The following is an 18,769-nucleotide window of genomic DNA, read 5'->3' on the forward strand; positions in this document are numbered from 1 at the left end:
AGTTAACCCTGCTGCCTTGTTTGGACTGGCCTCTTCACACTGATTTATTGTTCAAACGTACCCAGAATGTCAACAGGAACCACACTCTTTAGGAACTTGCATATTTAAACAGTTTTGGTCAGAACTTTTTCCTTAATTCAAACTGAGCAGACACAAAAAACAACCCATAATAATAATAATGATAAGTGTATATTAGTACCAGAGAGAAAGTGGAAGGAGGAGTCCACATACTATAAAATGATTGTTCTATTCATCACTCTTTATCTCCTCCTAATATTCTTTTATTTTTTTTAATTATTTTTTAATACTGCCTTCATATTCTTCTCTCAGTAGTGCTTTGTGGAGCTATTAAGGCTTGAGTGATTTTTTGATTGCCATTTATGCTGAGGTAATTAAAAAAAAAGAAAGAAAAAAGGCCCAGGGGTATCAATATACAAAACAGCGTATCACTGTGTTACAGAAAACTGAATTTGAGATTTTCTCAAGGCATTTCATTGAATTAAAAAGGCAAAACGGCAAAATAAGCAAATTAAAACAACAATACCTCATTTTCCTCTTAACAAACATAATTAGTTCTGGGAAAAATATGTCTTCAACAATTCATTTTCTCATAGGACAAAATGAATTGTTGAAGGAACGATGTGAAATCAGTTTTCTCCAGCAATCGCATTTAGCACAAAAATCCCTTTTGGGGTTGTGTCAGAAATGTCAAAAAAAGAACACCACCAAATCAAACATGCGGAGCTACCTGCAGTGGCGATCCTTTGTGAATAAGGCAGCAGCCGAAAGTAGGTTTAATTGCATTTAGTACGCCCTCATATGTTATGTTACATTTCCATGGCCTTGAATTGTACCTTGTAATTTCTTTGATATATTCATGGCCCTTTGCTGCACTGCTGATGCAAGTGATCAGAGACGAGAGGTATAACAAGATGAAAGTTACCAAGATAACAAGTCAAGCAGAGGAAATTGTACAGAAAAATGTAGCTCTTTCACTGTGCAGAAACAGGCATTCAATGGTGTGTCAGAATGATGAGCAAAAGTGCTTTTTCTTTGGTTGGCTGTTTAAAAGGTATAATTGATATTGATTCTTACTCTTATTTAGTCAGTTCCACACTCATAATACACAGACAGTATAGACACTGCATATAACTCCACAATCTATACACTAAGCAGGAACATGTCTGGCCAGTATATAATCATTAAAGGTACCCTACATTCCAGACAAAAAAATAAATCTCTGATTCATTTTTTCTTGTTTATATGCCAAGTTTGGGAACAGGGCATACATACAACAAATAACACTTGCTAATGTAATGGAACAGATTAACTGTTGTCACCATCCTTCCCCTGGTGAGCCAGCACTTTTTTAGCCCGTGCAGGTGGTGCTAGGGAAGCATTGCTAAGAGCAATTTCCTAGCAGGAGAGTATTTTTGCGTGTGAAGGCGATGCTGTGCCTCTGTCACACAATGATTGTGTGTTTTGAATGTAACTTCCAGACTAATCCCAACGCTTGCATGTGCAAAGTGATATGAAGCGCTGTCAGTTTCTATCCAGCCATGCATTCAGCATCAATTGAAAACTACAGCTTTACTTTACTTATCGCTTCTTCTTATCAGCTGGTGGGCTTTCTAATCTCTCTGCCTCTCTGAGAGCGTCCCAGCTGTAAATCCACTGGTGGGGAACAGATAGCATCTCATGTCAAGAAGAATCCACTGTATTCATCTCACTAGGGGAGACAATGTGGCTCAATCATATCTGCTTACTGCTTCCAAATACAATTCACATAAACGCCCTACTTTTTTTTTTTTTTTTTTGATAGTGTAGCCTCAGGAAATAAATACAAAATATGCACACACACAAAAAAAGAAGTCATTTGTTATGAGTGTTACATTTTGTTTTGGACTGCTCTGAGATGTGTCATACCAACTGCCTCTTTTGTGCTAACATGTCCATTCCTGACAGCTGTGTCTATTCTAGGAGCCTTTGTGAGTTATTTTAAACAGATGGTGCACAGGAGGATCTTAGTCATTATGATACAGGATGACATTAAATGACAAGACCCCCCCAAAAAGAAGAAGAATCACACAGTGCAGCAGGTTTGGTTGTTTTAGCTGGTTTCAGTAATATTAGACGATGGGAAAACACAATATTTTTGTGTACCTGGATACCCCGTCTTTAACATTCGTTTTATCACATTTTATATTTTGCAATGAAGTAAAAGCCTATAACAGCTCGTCTTATCTGGCACATTTCTAGTCCTCACATAAACACGGCATAAAAGGTCATTTATAAATGAGAACAACTGTGGTGCTGCTGCTGCCAACGCCTGTGTTGAGGTCACATGTTTTCTGCATTTATGAATGACCTCACACAGTTTTGGCAGTGGCATTACAACTAGAACGCTACATCTATAGGTGGCTTTTCTGTTTTCACAAAGAGCACATAGAAGCAACTAACAAGGCTGCCTGTTAATATTTGTATAGCTACAAAGATGAGGGGCAACAGAAGATACAACCAAAACGAACAGATGCTATGGTGAGACACCATGAGCATCCAGAATAGCTTGCTCCTTGATATGCACTCCACACACCTTTGATGGTTTAGTGAGGGGATAAACACTGTTCTTCCAAAAGAAATTATCTTTGAAATGGTGCTTTGAGTGCCGTTTCAGATGTTATTATGTACAAAATAGGTGTGCACTTAGGTCAAGATCTGGTGACCGTAAAAGGCTGTGGCATATGATTCACGCCGCTTTCACCTTTGTCCTGAATGAAAGCATCTATATTTGCTACACTTCCCCAGCTTTATACATGTAAACCGTAAAAGGCGTTGCTTGATAGGATGCTAAAAGAGGAGAAGAAAAACACGTAAACAAGGAAAATCAACTAAGAAAGAGAATAATGGCCGCAGCTCAATTATAGCCAAGCTGGTATTTACCAGCTGCATCATATAAAGATGCTATCCATAATGATGATGTCACCCTCTGCTAATTCTTTGTGTGCTTTCACAGCATTTTGGGGAATGAGACTGTCTCTGAGTACACCTCTTCCCAGACATGCTGCCTGTTTGCTAAGGTGATTAACGCCACATGTTCTTCGGGATAATCCTCGCAAGTAATAATGTCCTCTATGGTCATATGGCAAATAGCAACAATGGGTTGTAGCAACAAAAGAAAAGCTTTAAACAAAAAGTTAACAATGCAACAATGCCAAAGCTTAGCCCACCATTTCCATATGGGCAAGTCGTAATTGGGCGGGAGCTTATGCGTACGCATTGTATACACAATCTTAATATTAAGGGCAATTACAGCGTTCTTCCTTGTAAAAGCGAACAAAAAGTTTATGGTGCGTTTTTCTCTTTTTTCTGTGTACTTCTGTGATAAAAAACCAAAAACAAAACACTCACGCATGTACTCATGCACACACATTACAGCCACCATGCCCCATCATAGCCCAGTTGCCACTGCCTGCACTGCAGTTGCTATGGAAACACCTGCATCTCTGGTAATCCTATGAATAGGATGCAATGAGCAGGGCTTCAGGGGGGAAAACAGCTTAACATGGTGGCAGGTGGAGACAGTAAACTGAAGCACATCGCTCAAAAAGACACTTGACTCTGATTTTCTTAGGTTGTCTGAACACCTGGTCTAGAAATAAATGGAAAATAAATATTCATTATTTTACTAGTATTTGCTGCACACAAGTGCTTTTGGTTGCATTTTGCCTCTGACGAGTATAATGTTTAAGTCGAATGTATTTTGTTCTTATGCAATGGTGTCCGTTTTACGCGAAAGCATTTATGTGGGCTGGAAAAAGTGCACTGCTATAAGTTAGTGTGGGAGGACCTTGTTGCAAACATAAAATATTATCTACTGAAGCACAGACATTACATTTTAATGTTCAGTTTAATCACAACGAATAGCAAAATAACTACTGCCCTGTGCTCTGCCCTATTTATCATAGAATGTTTTTCCTCATGGAGTAATTCCCCATCTAGTTTACTTTATAAAACTTTGAAAAACACAACCAACCATAATACAAACTTTAGTAAGACAATGATGTCTACTTCTAATAAAAATATATTGCACGTATTTCACAAAAAAAATGTTAGTTTTTGTAGATCAAATGCATTAAAAATGATTATTTCTGGTGACAACCAAAAAACAAATGACCTCACATAAACAATGATTTTCTGCACAAAACAAGCAAGATACAAGGTATTGATTTTTGAGCTTTAGAGGTTCAGGTAGGTGGACTTTGTCACCTTTGAAGAGACAGGGAGCCAGACTCCCTGTTTCCTCTCAAAATAATTGTCTGGCCCTAAACTTGAACACCTACATGGTACGTGTAGTATCATTTTGTTGATAGTAAACACACAATAAGGGTAGGAGCAGAAGTAGTTTTTGTTGTTGTACAAAAGCCAATCTGTTCATTTATATAAATACTGCATTCGTGTGTAGCACACCATATCTGATTTGCATTTCTTTCATTTTGATTAACTGCATCGCGCATGTGTTGTACCACATGAAACGTAAAAGTGCCACACTCCCTCAATTCACTGTTAAAAAATGCAACAACCAGAAAAGCATGCATGATTCTAAATTGGCCAGCTGTGACAGCTCAGATAGGCTCTATCCACTGTGCTGCCCACTCACTTTGTGTAACTTTTTAATTTTTGCATAGCTTCCAAACCTCAGCACCAGCATTATTACCACCAATGGGTTCTGAAAGCTTTTTCTCACCAACCCTAAGCGAGAAGGACGTGGAGTATTTGCCAAAGACATGAATTGTAAGCATGTTTTTATAAAGCCAACTTTATATTCTTGAATTATTTAAATTACTTTCCTTCTGATTAACAATTCCATTTAAACTGAAGAATCTGACGTTTTAATATAAAAAAAGAGAGAATTCAGAGGTTATTTTTCCCTTTCCACACACTAACAGTGTAACTAAAGACTTTATGATGTATTTCAAAAAAAAGTTGCCGCCACATATTTAGCTTTAAAAACACAACATTTAAAGTACCCAAGCAATTTAAACATTTTTAATCAAAAAATTCAAGTACAAAAGCTGTGCTCTCAGGTCTGAATCATCACAAAAAGTTTAATATCCAAAGATTATTCAATCAGTCGTTCTTTTCATCTTGAAATAGGCTCAGATGACACCAAAATCCTTGGCTCAACGCTAACAGAGCATAGCCACGTAATCTTTTGACAGAATAGTTGGGGAAACACTTGCAAATTAAAAGCCTTGCACTGTAATTTAGTGCAGTCATTTTGCCTCCATCTGCCTTTGGAGCAGGTCAATGGGTTTGCCAAAGAGAGGTTTGCTGCTGTTAATGCACTTCTGCAGCTGTACTGTATCTCTGCTTGTCTCTTTTTTGCACTGACGTTGTTTGGCTCGGTTTGCTAGCCTCAGCGCACCGCCTTTGTCTGTTATCTGCTTAGTTTATGTTAATAATCCGTGTGAACATGAAACCAACCAGAATTAAAAGGCAAAAACGTGTAATTTCTTTCTTAATCTGTATACTATGGAGATCAAATGCACTGCAACTTCAGAAAAAAACAGCAAATAGAAAAATGCTGCAAAAGCCCTCAAAACACAAGGTGAATAAAACACAGCATGGTGGCTACGGTTGGGAACATTTGCAGTATTTTTGTATTAAGTTGAAGAGTGTTTGACCTCTCAGGGACACTGTAGCATGCATAAGCTGAACTGACAGAGCCACTGTGAAATCACTCATTGGTCTTGAAACCTCAAGGTTAAAAAACTTATGGCTTTTACTGTGTTGGTGTTTTCAAAATGGAAGTGAGAAATGACATATATATTTCACAAAGAAACCAAGCAACAGTGCACTTTCAAAGGGTTGCACCATTTGCTTTATCGTCCTTTCTGATTCAAACAGGGTCCATCATTTAAAAGATTTATAAAACAAAAGCTACAATTAGTGATCAAGGACTTAAACCAATTGGCAAGGTGTTTCAGGTGAACCCTAGGGTCATTTGAACTTTCGCAATGAGTTTAAAACAGCTTTGCAATCTTTGTTGGCCACAAAATTAAAGCATTTTTAATATTCAGCCTAAAATCTAAATCCGAGTACGAGAGACCTTGGATTGAGAAGCGAAAAGTACTCATAGGAGACAAAATAAGTGCAAAGAAAAGTACAGATGATGCACAACAATAAAGATCCCAGTAAAGAAATGCAGACACAGGATGTTCTTAATTGGCCTCTGTAGTTTGGATTGCTCTGAGAAGACTCATCAGGTGTCAGCTGCTGATGAAAGCCACTTATCTGTCTCAGGCCTGTAGATGATACAGTGTTTACCATTGCTGGCGCTTCTTAATTCCCACCATTGTCTGCGCTCACTGCTTGCTACCATTAAACCAATCAACAGCCCTGCTGAGCCTCGGCTGATAATCGGTCAAGAAGAAATGACTCCAGGAGTCACAGAAGGAAAGCAAACACGTCTCCGTGTTGCATCGTGCTGATTGAATTGACAGTGACCATTCTGGCCTGTCAGTTTTAAATTGAGATTGTTATCAAACTCGGCTGCCAGAATGATGCAGTGTTTTAGCTGCTAACAAGAGCGATTTATATGGAAAAATGCAAGAAACAAAACAAAACATCTGAGCCATATCCATCAATGTATTTTTAGCCAAGACCTTTAACATGAGTCACTCTGTCAGCTGGTCAGTAAGCTACAAAAAGCTTCAGTAATATCTCGGCAGACTATTTAATTTTTTACAAAAGCCCCTGGATATATATAAAAGGGACTGTCCATCGGGGAGGAAAAAATGAAGACAGACACTGGATCCACTTTTCTTTTCCTTTTACAAGAGCCCGCTGACCAAAAGCATAAAAGCATATAACAATCTCTTGCAATTGCAGGACTGCAGAGTCCGTCACTTTTCTAATGCAAACATAAACTGCATCCAAGGCTTGTACACTATTGCCTGTGTGGTCAGAAGGTAGGATTTTTTTCCCTTTAAGTCTGTAATAGAAAAATGTCTGCGAGCAATAACTGGACTGATTCTCTGGACATTTCAGAGCAACACAATGTAGCAGTCAGGCAGCTTTTGATCAGTTTCCGAGAAATGATTGCCTTCGTGTCTTATGTCTCATGGTGGTTATGGAGCTTGCAGGTTATGAAGATTAACTTCTCAACAATTCTTTCCAGGAAGTAGATTCTCTGGGGTTTGTCCCGAGCTGGTGTCTAATCTGGAGTTCAGCACTGATGTGAAGAAGGAGCTTCTGACTGGAGGCAGCTGCCTTCACTGATATCACGCCAGTGTAGCCTAAAATCTGACATGCACTTAGTTTTTATTGTGCGAAGGAAGATTGCGAGGTCTAGCACCACATATGCTTTAACCAGCCTGAGGTGTTTTTGTGTACATTTCACTGAACTTGATATAAACGGCTAGAGCAGAAAAGAGTGATGAACAAAAGGGAAACAATGGCGGCAAAAACAAAGAGGCGATTATATGCAGGATTGCAATACCGGTGCTCTGAGCATATAATAGAGGAGGAAAAGAGGAAAGTCACATTACCGTCCTGTTTTTTGTCTTTTGGTTTTTGCTCCTGGTTCCTATTCTTGAAACTGTCTAATTGAGTCTGCTTTGTTTTTACAATAACCTCTGATCCAACAGCAGCGGAAATAGAGTTGAATGGGGAATGAAAAACAGGCCTGAACGCTGTGTGGTTACATCGTGTTGTTTCCAAGTGTTTGGTTAGAGTCGAGAGAGGACTGTTGTACTTGGCATAGATATAGGTTCTTCACTTATTTTGTTTATGTCTTCCTGTCATTGTCCACCATTAATTACACAGTTATGCAGGAGATGTGGTTGGTCTGCACAAACGATGTAGTGTGTGTTATTTTAAAAGCTTATTAGGCTGACCTGTAATTCACATATGTTAGTTCTGCTTTACTATTTCAGTTTTTGTTCTCTTGTCAAGCTTACCCTTCCACCATCTAGTTCCATTCATAGCTTAAAAAAGTAAAGGAGGGGGCATTTTTGGGTGGACTTCATGATGTGTGACAGATGTAGGGCTCTATGTAGAATGAATAAAGAAGAGAGCTGTGACAGAGCAGAGAATGAGACCCATGGGCACCACAATCACACTCAGTCTGATATGACTCAGTGTAACGTACTCTGATTTTTTTTTTTTTTTTTTAATTGAATGGTGTCCATATTAAGTAAGTTGTTATCTTCAAAAAGAGCTAATATCATAAGCCTCTGATGAGGAACACCGTTCACACATGCATTTAATTTCACCCAAACAGCCGCATCAGAAGGATAATTGGTTCTTATAAATTAATCTCTGCAGTTTTGGAGCTTAAAAATGCCAATGCAACAGCAACACAAGCAGAAGAGCAGCTTTGATTGTTTTGAAAGGCAGCAGGGCTGAAGGCTGATTCCTAATGGCTGAGGAGAAGCTTGTGGGTTAGGAAGATTAACTTCAAACCTTCCCAGAATTAATTTAAGGATATTTTGCGTCTTAATAAGGGGGATGCATGAAAAAAGAAAACAAGTGTTATTTTTCAACCTACATCTTGTGGTTTCATGTAAAAGGCACGTTGCCCAGGATTACTGCCTGGGAGTAATAACTTTACGGAGGGAAAATTAATCGCGCTGCATTACATTTGATGTAACTGTAGTTTTAGAAATTCATAAACCTATCTCAAATGCAGTAAAACGCTTTAAGTGAGTAGTTTTCTTTTAGAAAAACAGTGGATATTACTCACACATCCAGCTAGAATAACACCATCAAAATGCCCACAGAAGGTACGATTCTTACCTTTATGTAGATATGGAGCGGAGTTGCAGGATACAGGGAGAAGCAGACATAGGGAGAAAGACCAAAACAAAAGGAAAACTGTTAATTTATCAAAAAGATGTTTCACTGTTAAGTTAAACTCGCTTATTGTCTGTCAGTTGTTTTCAAAGATTTAAGGCTATAACTTTAAGCACAAATCAGAACAAACCAATAAAGTTCTATAAAATGAAACAGCATTAAAGAAACAATAAATGATTTACTGTGATGGACATTTTTATCCAAATACAGTAGAACACACATCCAGTGCTGATGCACGAATTCTGTTACTTTAAGGTTGTTAAAAACTTTCAATACACACAAAAAAAGCAGCCATTGATTCAACTGTATCTTCCTGAATGTGGGCAAACTGGTTTCTATAATTACAGGCTAACTGCTTAGATGGAAAAGTGTGAATGAGAAGAAAAAGCACTGCTAAGGAAAGGTTCTGTAGGGACATGTAGGGAATTACACACATGAATAAAAACTACAGAAAAAATACAGATATAGATACAGGGAAAAAAATGGTTGTACGTCGCTGGTTGAGGTCAGCACCTTATCTCGTTTTGCCTTCCCACACTGTCACCTCCTGTTCACATCTCTGAAAGTGGTCCTTCCAAGTATTTTTCAGTTCAGTGAGTTTTAATTTGACTAAAAAAGAAGCTACAATTTTAATTTCTCTGTGTATTCTGAGTCAGTTTGCTTCTGAATAGCATTACCCTAACCAATTGCCACTACCACAAACAAAAATGAAAAATTAAAACACAAAACAGTGGGAGGACATTCTTGCTGCTGATAAACAGCATTTCTAAGATTATCATATCGCAAAGAAAATAATAAATGAAGAGAAAAGGTTACTCAAGCATGCATCGCTCAGAGGAACAACCAATTTTTTTTTTTTTTTTCGTACGAATGTATGATGTAGGAACCTAATTTGTTTCTTTAAAAGCAGAGCTATTTGTTTGCAGAGTAGCACCTGATTATGAGTATGTGCAGTGGCCTAAGACACTGTGCAGACCTTTGCGGCCTTTTCCAGATGAGCAACGCGTAATGAAGGTGAGATGAGCTGTGTTTGGAAACAACACAGTGTGTCTCACAGTGCAGAAAGCAGAAAGCAGAAAACCAGAGGAAAGTTAGGACAAAAGAAGCTCATCTGTTTTAGACGAATGCTGGGAGGTCAGAGAGGAAAGCAGATGGTTTGAATCCCTGATTGCCCCAGGAGGAAGTGGGTGGAAAAAGGGGATGAGTAACACTTTTTCCTCCTTAAAATAGTCATAATAAATAAGAAGGGCAGTGAATTCTCAGTCAGTCTGTCTTGGAAATTTATCCAAGTTAGTGCCAAAATCTCACAGATGCTTCCTTGAGCCACCTCAGCACTGTTTCATGAGGTAGGTTGTTCTTTTATTTATTTATTTTTGCATAAACTTGCTGACAGACAACCTTCACTGACAACATGCCTCCAGGGGGAAAAGAGGTTTATGAAAAACGTTTCCTAAAGGATGAATCAAGTTCATTGCAGTTCCTGGGCCTTTATCTCACAGTTTGGCATTTGTTCATATAACCTCCTGAGACCCGAGCTCGTGTTTATGATGCACTTTTCATATCTTTTATCTATCTAGGATTAGTTGGACATAATTAGTATGAAACCTGAGCTTCATTGTTGAACAGGGAGTCTTCCATAGTTGTTGCATACTTTTATTTTTTCATTTTGCATTTTTAAGAGGATAATTTTCCTAAGCTTGGAAACTGACATGTGGAAAGTGTGATATGGCAAGAAACATGCAGATATGACTTCACCTTATTTGGAGATTAAATTAAGCCAAATGAAAACTAAGTCAACATTTGAAAATCAATTTATGTTTAGTCAACCTACTCTTATCGGGTCTTTGTATTTTCATCACACTCACTGCATAGCACTGATTACTTGAAATTAATCTCCATATTATAATGTGGGTTAAGGTTAAGGTTAGAAAGACAAAAACCATCAAACATCTGTTTCTGGAGTTTCACAAAGAAATTCTGATAATGTCAAATTCATCAACTTTTTCTTCATATCAACTTGGATTTTTGTGCAATCCCCCAAACGCTATAAGCCATTATTGACAAAGCTCTCTTTGCAGAAAGAGAATGCATATAAAGATGCTTAATAGCAACTCGTACTAAATGAGATGTCTGCGTCAGCCAGGCATGTCTAAACAATATGTGAGGAGCAGAATAAGCAGTGGGAAAGATAAGTGGATATGAAGAGAGGAAGCCAAAAACAAAATGAGGAAAAGAGCAGTAGGTATGGAAAGAATAAGGAAATGAATCAACCACCACGGGCAATCGTTCTCACTAATACAGCAAATTAGCGCTGATAAATTAGGCATTGTCAGCAGCTCCTTTGCATCCTCTGGGCTAGAGTTATTATGAATACTGAAATTTAAATACTATACAACATCCTGAAAGATTACATTCTGAATTCAGGGTTGATGCTATAGGAGCTGCAAGAAGAGGTTTAATTTCACCTTCAGATGGTGTGCACCTGCTAAGTGGAGCTATGATGAAGAAAGGAGTTCAAATTAGCCCATGTCATAGGATCTCAAGTCCTATTCAACACGTCAGACTATTAAAACGTAACCCAATCTCATTGGTGATCCATTGTGCTGGCTTGAAAACTTTCTGGCTTTGATGCTGTGTATGTCAATGTTTTATTATATGGATACAGCAGCTGTGCCAAATGTGCATATTTATAAAAATATATACACATATATACTCAGAATATTAGTTGTATGCCAGTAAAAGCTCACAGTCAGATTTCTCAGCTTTTATCATCCAATAGTCTTTGAACTGCTAAATAGCAACATTACCAGCCTCCTGTTTCAAAGTAATGGAATACTGCCATTTAAATCTGTGGGTACTGCTGTAGTTACATTTCTACATGAGTGCCTATCCACAGTTAGCTAATCTAGAACTCCAAATGCAGATCTACAAGGTGCAAAATAACAGACTTTATCGATGATTCTAAACAGCGAGGGGGTGACGGCTAAAATCAAGGGAAATAATAGCCAGCACTATCAAGCAGCATCACTGAGTCAACTGAACCTTCATTTTCCTGTCATTTCTATTCTCTTTTGCTCTACACACAACCACTAAAAGCAAGCAAGGCTGATTCATCTCTTTCTCTCTGTCTGCTGCTGCATTCGGTGCCTGTGCTAGCATCATACGGCTGTATTCAAATAATCTAAACAAATGAATGAACACATGAATCTTCATTTTGCAGTTTTATCGGTGAAAGCTGACAATGTTTCAACGCTGTGTGTGGTTTGTATACTGGTCACTGTTATTGTTGCTCTTACTTATGGTGTTGTGTTATGTTTTGGTTCCGCCTAAAACATAGAGGAAACATGCTCACACATGTGAAAACTGTCAAAATGAATACATCAGTGATTTTGGCTTTAGGACCACTTCCAGAAAATCTTTAAAAATCTTATCTTAAGTATTTATGCAATATTACCACTTTATATTCTATTTTACCACAAAACTCAATCCATAATAGTTAAAATAGAGTTGCTACTTATACTACAAAATAAAAGTTGCTGTGCTTGTTAGACTATTTCCCTTTTTCTGCACTCTGAAGAAGGTCAGGTGTGCTAGAAATCCTTATCGCCATGGACACACATTGATCAAATTTAGTCCTGCATTACTGTGATTTAAATAAATACCAACCGTCCAAAACGTGCTCAAAAGACACTGAAGAGAAAAACCTTGCAAGACATCTCAATAATCCTGATGTTTGAATGAAAAGTGAAATGTGATCGCTTTTCAACAAAGAGATAAGAATGTTCACCATAACTGAACTCAATTTACACAGAAAGAGAAGTCTTTTTCCAGACTTCTTTTCAAATCCCAAAAAGCCAGGTTTTAAACCAAACTTAAGGATGTGGGTCTTTCTCTAGATATGCAGAAAAGATTACTTTTGAACTTTTCGCACAAATATCAGCACTGTAATTGTTATGGTTCTTTCCTGGATGGGAGGCGATCACGTGTTCGCAGTTCTACGATGGCTATATGCTGTCCAAAAAAGGGGGTTTTATTTGGACCAAACCAATGTGACTGAACATAAAACAATTTTAATTACTTTCAAAATAAAACCCAGAAGCGCCTCATCAGATTTAGCCCTGAACATCCATGGATGACAGGTCGTTAGTGGGTATTGATCTGTTTTGGTACCCAAAAAGAAAGACAAAAAGTCAGCTTATATTATATCACAGTTGCTACATTAATACAAAAAGGGTCATTTTAAAATGCCACAATATTAAAAAACTAAGTTCAAACATCTGTCCTTTTGCTGCTGCATATTTAGAGGAGGTTTCACAAATAAGAGAGCAGAGCTCTGTCCTTTGGGAATCTGCTTCAAACCAAAGTGTCAGACTGAATCTGTCAATTTTCAACTGCACAGTGAGAAAATGGAACAAGAGAAACCAGTCAGTGGTCAGTTAGCTCAAGCTGACCTACATGTGAAAGAGAGGGAGGGAAGCCTCATTACGGGAGGCATTCAGTGTAAAAAAACTTGAAACTTAAAAAAAGTGCAAAACAATTACAGTTTTAAGCATGACATGAGAAACACAGCATCCAGTAGTTCCAGGGAATCTGTCATCATACTTTCCTGTGACATTTAAATGAGGATACCAACTAAAAATTAACATGCAGAGTAGACAGAAAAAATAAAGGCTGTGTCTAATGAGATCTTGCATTAATTGCTATTGTAAAGATTTTTTTTACTCACTACCATGTTCATTTCCATTCATACCATCACAAACCCATATGAGTCAAAGAGCTCTGAATCATAAAACATTCAGTGTGAATCACTGTATTTTGTTTAGGATCATCTCTATATTTCAAGCATATACACGGAAACAAATGTATATGCACACAGATCACAACCTTACTCTCTGTGCTAATACACAGACAGTCACAGATGGCGGCTAGTGCAGTGACCTTGGAAACAAGCAGGTAATCCATTTCAAAAAGTGGGAAAGTGCTTTATCACTGGTTGAGCGCTGGACGTGACAAACTCGCCGTCTGCCAGGAGAGTGAGGAGGGCAATTGATTTTTAAAGAGAGTACACAAAATTTGACAAATGAATTTCTGCACATTTTTGCACCCCTTATGCTCACTCACATCCTGAAATATCAATAAATGGAGCTGAGCCAAACATGTTGCATAGGGAGAAAAAAAAACAAACAGGCAAAGTCAAAATATCTTATTCAGTCCAAACACTTTTTGGTTTTTGCTGTTTTTCTTAAACAACTGATTTTTAGACACAAAAACAGCCGAAATCTCAAAAGAAAACCTACATGGTTTCACACGATGCCCAGCAGTTTCCCCAAGCTTCCCACAGTTCAACAGAATGCAATTCAATCAACAATCCAGTTTGTACCATGTTAGGCTAGCTGTGAGCTCACAGCTAGCCAAATAATAGACAAATAACAATAAAATCAACACATTAAGGACAGATTAAAATACAAAGCAGACCAAAGAAATCCACTCTGAATGTGTGCTGAAACACATTAATGGTTATTATTTGGTTATAGTCGATCTATAAACCCTAAAAGAACTCAAGAATTTAACATTTTTACAGGGTTCAAGTTCCATAAGAGAAATTTCCCATTCATTTTCTCGATCGATGCTTCTGAAAATCCTAACATAAAGACTTTGAACCAAGCCAACATGTTACTAAGTGAAATGTCAGTGCACATAATTACATTTAATTGTGAAGGATCTGCTCATCCCACAACGTGCTGCAAACCCTAGATTCCAGAGCAAATAATTTGCACCCTTCTCAAATTTAATACTTTTCCATTATTGTAATGTTGTAAAACAAAAAAATTGTTTTATATATATTTTGTAATTTGGGCGTAGTGACATATAGCCCAGTTATTTATATTGTGCAGCATTTCCTGATTCCAATCACCAATCAGAGATAGGATTCAGTTTCTGATTCACTTTAACACTGTGGGCGCAGTATTTTTTTCTGCTTAAACAGGGTGGATATCACACAGGACTTCTGTGTGATTTCTTTCTGATAACATTGTTTCGTAATGTTGCAGCTCTTAGTAAGGCTGATTTGGATGGTTACAAAATTATGGCTCATAATCAAAATCCTAACGGAGAATCCGACAGGAGTATCCAGAACGTCACTCTATAGGTCTTTGAAATATGAGAAACACTGATACTGCAAACAGCGTCCTGGTGAGGCAGAGTGGAGACCCAAATGTAGACATGTGAAAACATTAAAAATGAGCTTATATTGGCTGATGCAAACTATACAAAACAAAAGTCTAGAAAGGTGCAGAAACGGAAAGTTAACACCAAAAAAGACTAAGACATGACTACTGACACTGAACAAGACGCTAAAGATAGGGGAACACAAAGGAACTGAGGCATAACCACAGGCCAAAGGGAGGACAAACAGACTACTACTTCTAATAGTAGTCTGTACTTCTAATACTTTAATACTGCTACTAATAATAAAAATAATAGACATGAAACAAACGACAAGATATCACAAAGTTGAACTTATACTTTTGCTTCATATGTTGTTTGTTTAATTTAAGACTAAAAGAAAATTAAATGAATGAGAGGTGAAACTTGAGGGGAGTATATACTTCTGCCTACTCCTTTTCAAACAAAAAAGGGAATGATATTTTGTAATGATTGTGAAGGCACATGTTTGAAATAAAAATGAACTGAACTGAACTCAACCTTCATGTAAAAGTAGGAAATAGAAACTCAAGATGACCAGAATAATAAAAGGAATCAAAGAGGAACGCAAAAATTCACAAAAAACACAAAAAATCAAATCTTTGTTTAAATGAATAACAAAACACAAACCAAGACTCAAAGAAAAAAAAGCATAAACCAAGCAAGCATCAAAACTGCACACCGTGACAACTGACACCAATGCAGGTGATAAGCATGTATTTAGAAATGGAAAGCTGATTCTTAACTATGCAGTTTGAGTTTTACTTTTGATTCATAAAGTAAAACTGCATAGTTAAGAATCAGCTTTACTCGGCTAGATGATGTAGAAAAAAATCATTGAAAAACGAGGTCCGGCTATTATATGAAAAAAGAAAGAAGGTAAACACAGCAGGGCATCCTTGAGCCGTATCAGCTGAAGTTCCAATTTGGTTTTCATCTCACAAAAGTTTCACTGTTACAGTAACTTCATCCTGGACTCAGTATCTTTACAGTCTTTTGAGGGTTATACTGATGTTTCTAAGCAAATAAAGCACATTGCTTTCTTCATTTGTGAAAATGCTAATTATAGGACTATTATAATAGTATTTGATATTATGACCTGCACAGATTGTTGGCTTAAAATGAACAAAATCTCAATGAACTATAACTCTTTCTGCATTCTGTCATTATTCTACGCATCAAACACACGAAACTCTTACTTGACACCACGAGGATGTCACTGAATTATTTGAATGATTATAATTGTATATCTTTGTAATAATAAAAATGTAAATACCTTGCCTTTAATTACCCTCCAGCTACAGTACAAGCTTAGCCACTTCACTAGTACAGCTGAGTGTTCAAAGCCTTGCTCAAGTGCACTTGAATCAGTCAGAAAGGAGCAGACAGTATGTGATAACTGAGGGCTGATTGGACTATTTGACGTCTGGCCACAATTTGGTCTCTTTATCCTGTAGATTAAGCTCCTGATCCTATACACATTTTCTTCACATAACCGCTTTAGTGCTTCTTCATATGTACCCTCATGACTTTCACGCCGAGCCAGCTGCGATGACTATCAAGTAATTACGAACAGTGCACAGGACACGTCTCCTCCAATTATCCCGACTACTTAACAGCAGACTGCCCTCACCGCGTTGCGCCGTCACCCGCAAATGTAAAAAACTCGTAGACTTGGAGCTCACCGGATTGTTTTCTTCTTGTACTGGCACACATCGCCAGCTGAAAATTCCTCAAAGGGACACAGCTGACAATAATCCCTTTCTTTTCACCATTCTTTTAAAGTGGGTAAAGTGGACAGCCCGTCCTGCTGATGTAAACTGACGCTCCAACTGAAACACCATTAATCCAGCTGTGAATTAATCATAAATCCACTCCATTCTGAATCCAGCTGATAGTTCTTTAAGTCATAATACCCTGAATTATTCACATCTCCCTTCTGAAGAGTAATTTCTCCCTGAATTATTGAATTTTACAATTCTACCACAGTCTGCCTGATTGGCCTGTTAATACAGCAACTGTGCCTTCAGCATTTCACACTCCACAATTTCATTTTTTAATAATTGGAGCAGTGCATTCAATTCTCTTTGAATTTCTGTTGCCATTTTGAATCGTGGGATGAGCCAATCGTTAATCTTAGGATTAAGGAAATATTTCACTTCATCGTTCCCTTGTCCCCCGCTCAATATGCTCACCCAATGTGACTCACTACCCTAACCACAGACTTTCTCATTCTGTAATAGTAAAGGCAGAAAGTGCATATCCAGACTGTTAGTTGCTCAAAAATATACCAGCACTCAAAGGGAATAAGAAACTAGGGAGCAGGCTGCTAATGGATGTACCACTACTGAAAGACTTCTGGTTGTTACAGAAGAACTCATGTGATGCATTTTAAGGTTTAAGCATACTTTTTCTTTAAATTAGATAGTAAAGGCTAATGTTTATGGATAATATTTTTCCACGCATCTTCCTTAGGACAAAAGCTTTTCACACAAAATATCTGAAGTTTTCTATGAAATTTAACATAAGTCAAATTATGTACAAAGAATATAATGGCCAATTGCTACTTGGTATCCACCATCTGTTTAAAAAAAGGAATACTTAGTATGAAATAAAAGGAAATTATATATATTTTTCAGAAATCACAGGTTAAGAACAATGTAAAGTGTCATTGTGTCTATTGTGGGGGTTGAACTTTGAAAAAAACTGTATAGAACAAACATAATTATTCAAATGTTTAAATGTGAAAATGCTCTTAGATACAAGGAGTTCATTTATTGTTGGATTTAACTCGAACAGTCTCTTTTTTTCCATCTTTTGTCACGATTCCATACTTTAATCAGAGGTTAAAGATGTAGCTGTAACAACCTACACCTTTGTTTTTTGTCATTTGATTTCTATTTTTCTCATTTAATTTCTTGTGATATAAATGAATTAATAAAAGATCCATTTTAATTATTGTATGGCAAGCATATGTCAGAGGAAAGATTTATTGCAATAAAAACAAGTGTAAACTGTCTATATTTAGAGTGTTAAAATGTTTTTTCACACAGTATTTGGTTAACTATACCATCCTTAGCATTTCACTCTATAAGTGCACAAACTTGATTAAGGCTGACTTGGAACAGGATGTGTTTGTTAGACAAATCAGCCAACTGACCTCCAGTGCTCTTTATGTCTGACTTCATATGCACATATAGTACATGGGGACATAATTAGAGCAAAGTGGAACATTGCCAAAACTGAGCCAACCTCAGAAAATTACTGTTAATGATCTTTGCGTCAGAATCTAATTCTCCTTTCGGCATATTAGGCCAAATAACCTTGATTGGAATACACATGATTTGTTTACACACCTCTGCTGTGAATACTTCATTATACCGAATTTTTCAAGTGCCACGCCCCCCATAGAGGCCTGGGTGGTGTCCCACACAAGCTGCTGCTTAGCCAACCCAACAAGCACTCAGCAATGGCTCAAAATGTTTTCAAAGACTACACAAAGGCTTAACAAAGCTGACCACAGTGTCTGACTGACAAATAGGGATGGGTACCGGTATCTGACATAAACGGTAGTAACCAGACCGAAAAGCAGAGACATTTCGGTGCTTTATTTCGTTGCTTTTTTTTTCCTGAGATGTCATACACTTTAGATTCTAGCCAATCATTTTACGTTTCCGAGGATAGTAGGCAGGCCCAGGTACGTAGGTTC

At 37.5% G+C, this 18,769-nt stretch overlaps 1 protein-coding gene across 6 annotated transcripts in view; it reads right to left on the reverse strand.

Annotated features, from left to right (window-relative positions):
* ncam1a (neural cell adhesion molecule 1a) overlaps nucleotides 1-18,769 on the reverse strand; it is a 261,649-nt gene that overhangs the window by 110,396 nt on the left and 132,484 nt on the right. The window contains exon 1 of one of the 6 annotated variants that reach the window (XM_084940838.1): nucleotides 8,747-8,767. The exons of the other annotated variants lie outside the window; for them this stretch is intronic. Within the exon in view, the coding sequence (XP_084796964.1) occupies nucleotides 8,747-8,750 (4 nt within the window). The 5' untranslated portion in view covers nucleotides 8,751-8,767. Of the gene's footprint in view, nucleotides 1-8,746; nucleotides 8,768-18,769 lie in introns of those variants that run through there. 6 annotated transcript variants of the gene reach the window in all.

Source organism: Perissodus microlepis, chromosome 10 (assembly GCF_051167445.1).
Source record: "Perissodus microlepis isolate ML-2025 ecotype Zambia chromosome 10, ASM5116744v1, whole genome shotgun sequence".
In the NCBI taxonomy this organism is placed as follows: Eukaryota; Metazoa; Chordata; class Actinopteri; order Cichliformes; family Cichlidae; genus Perissodus; species Perissodus microlepis.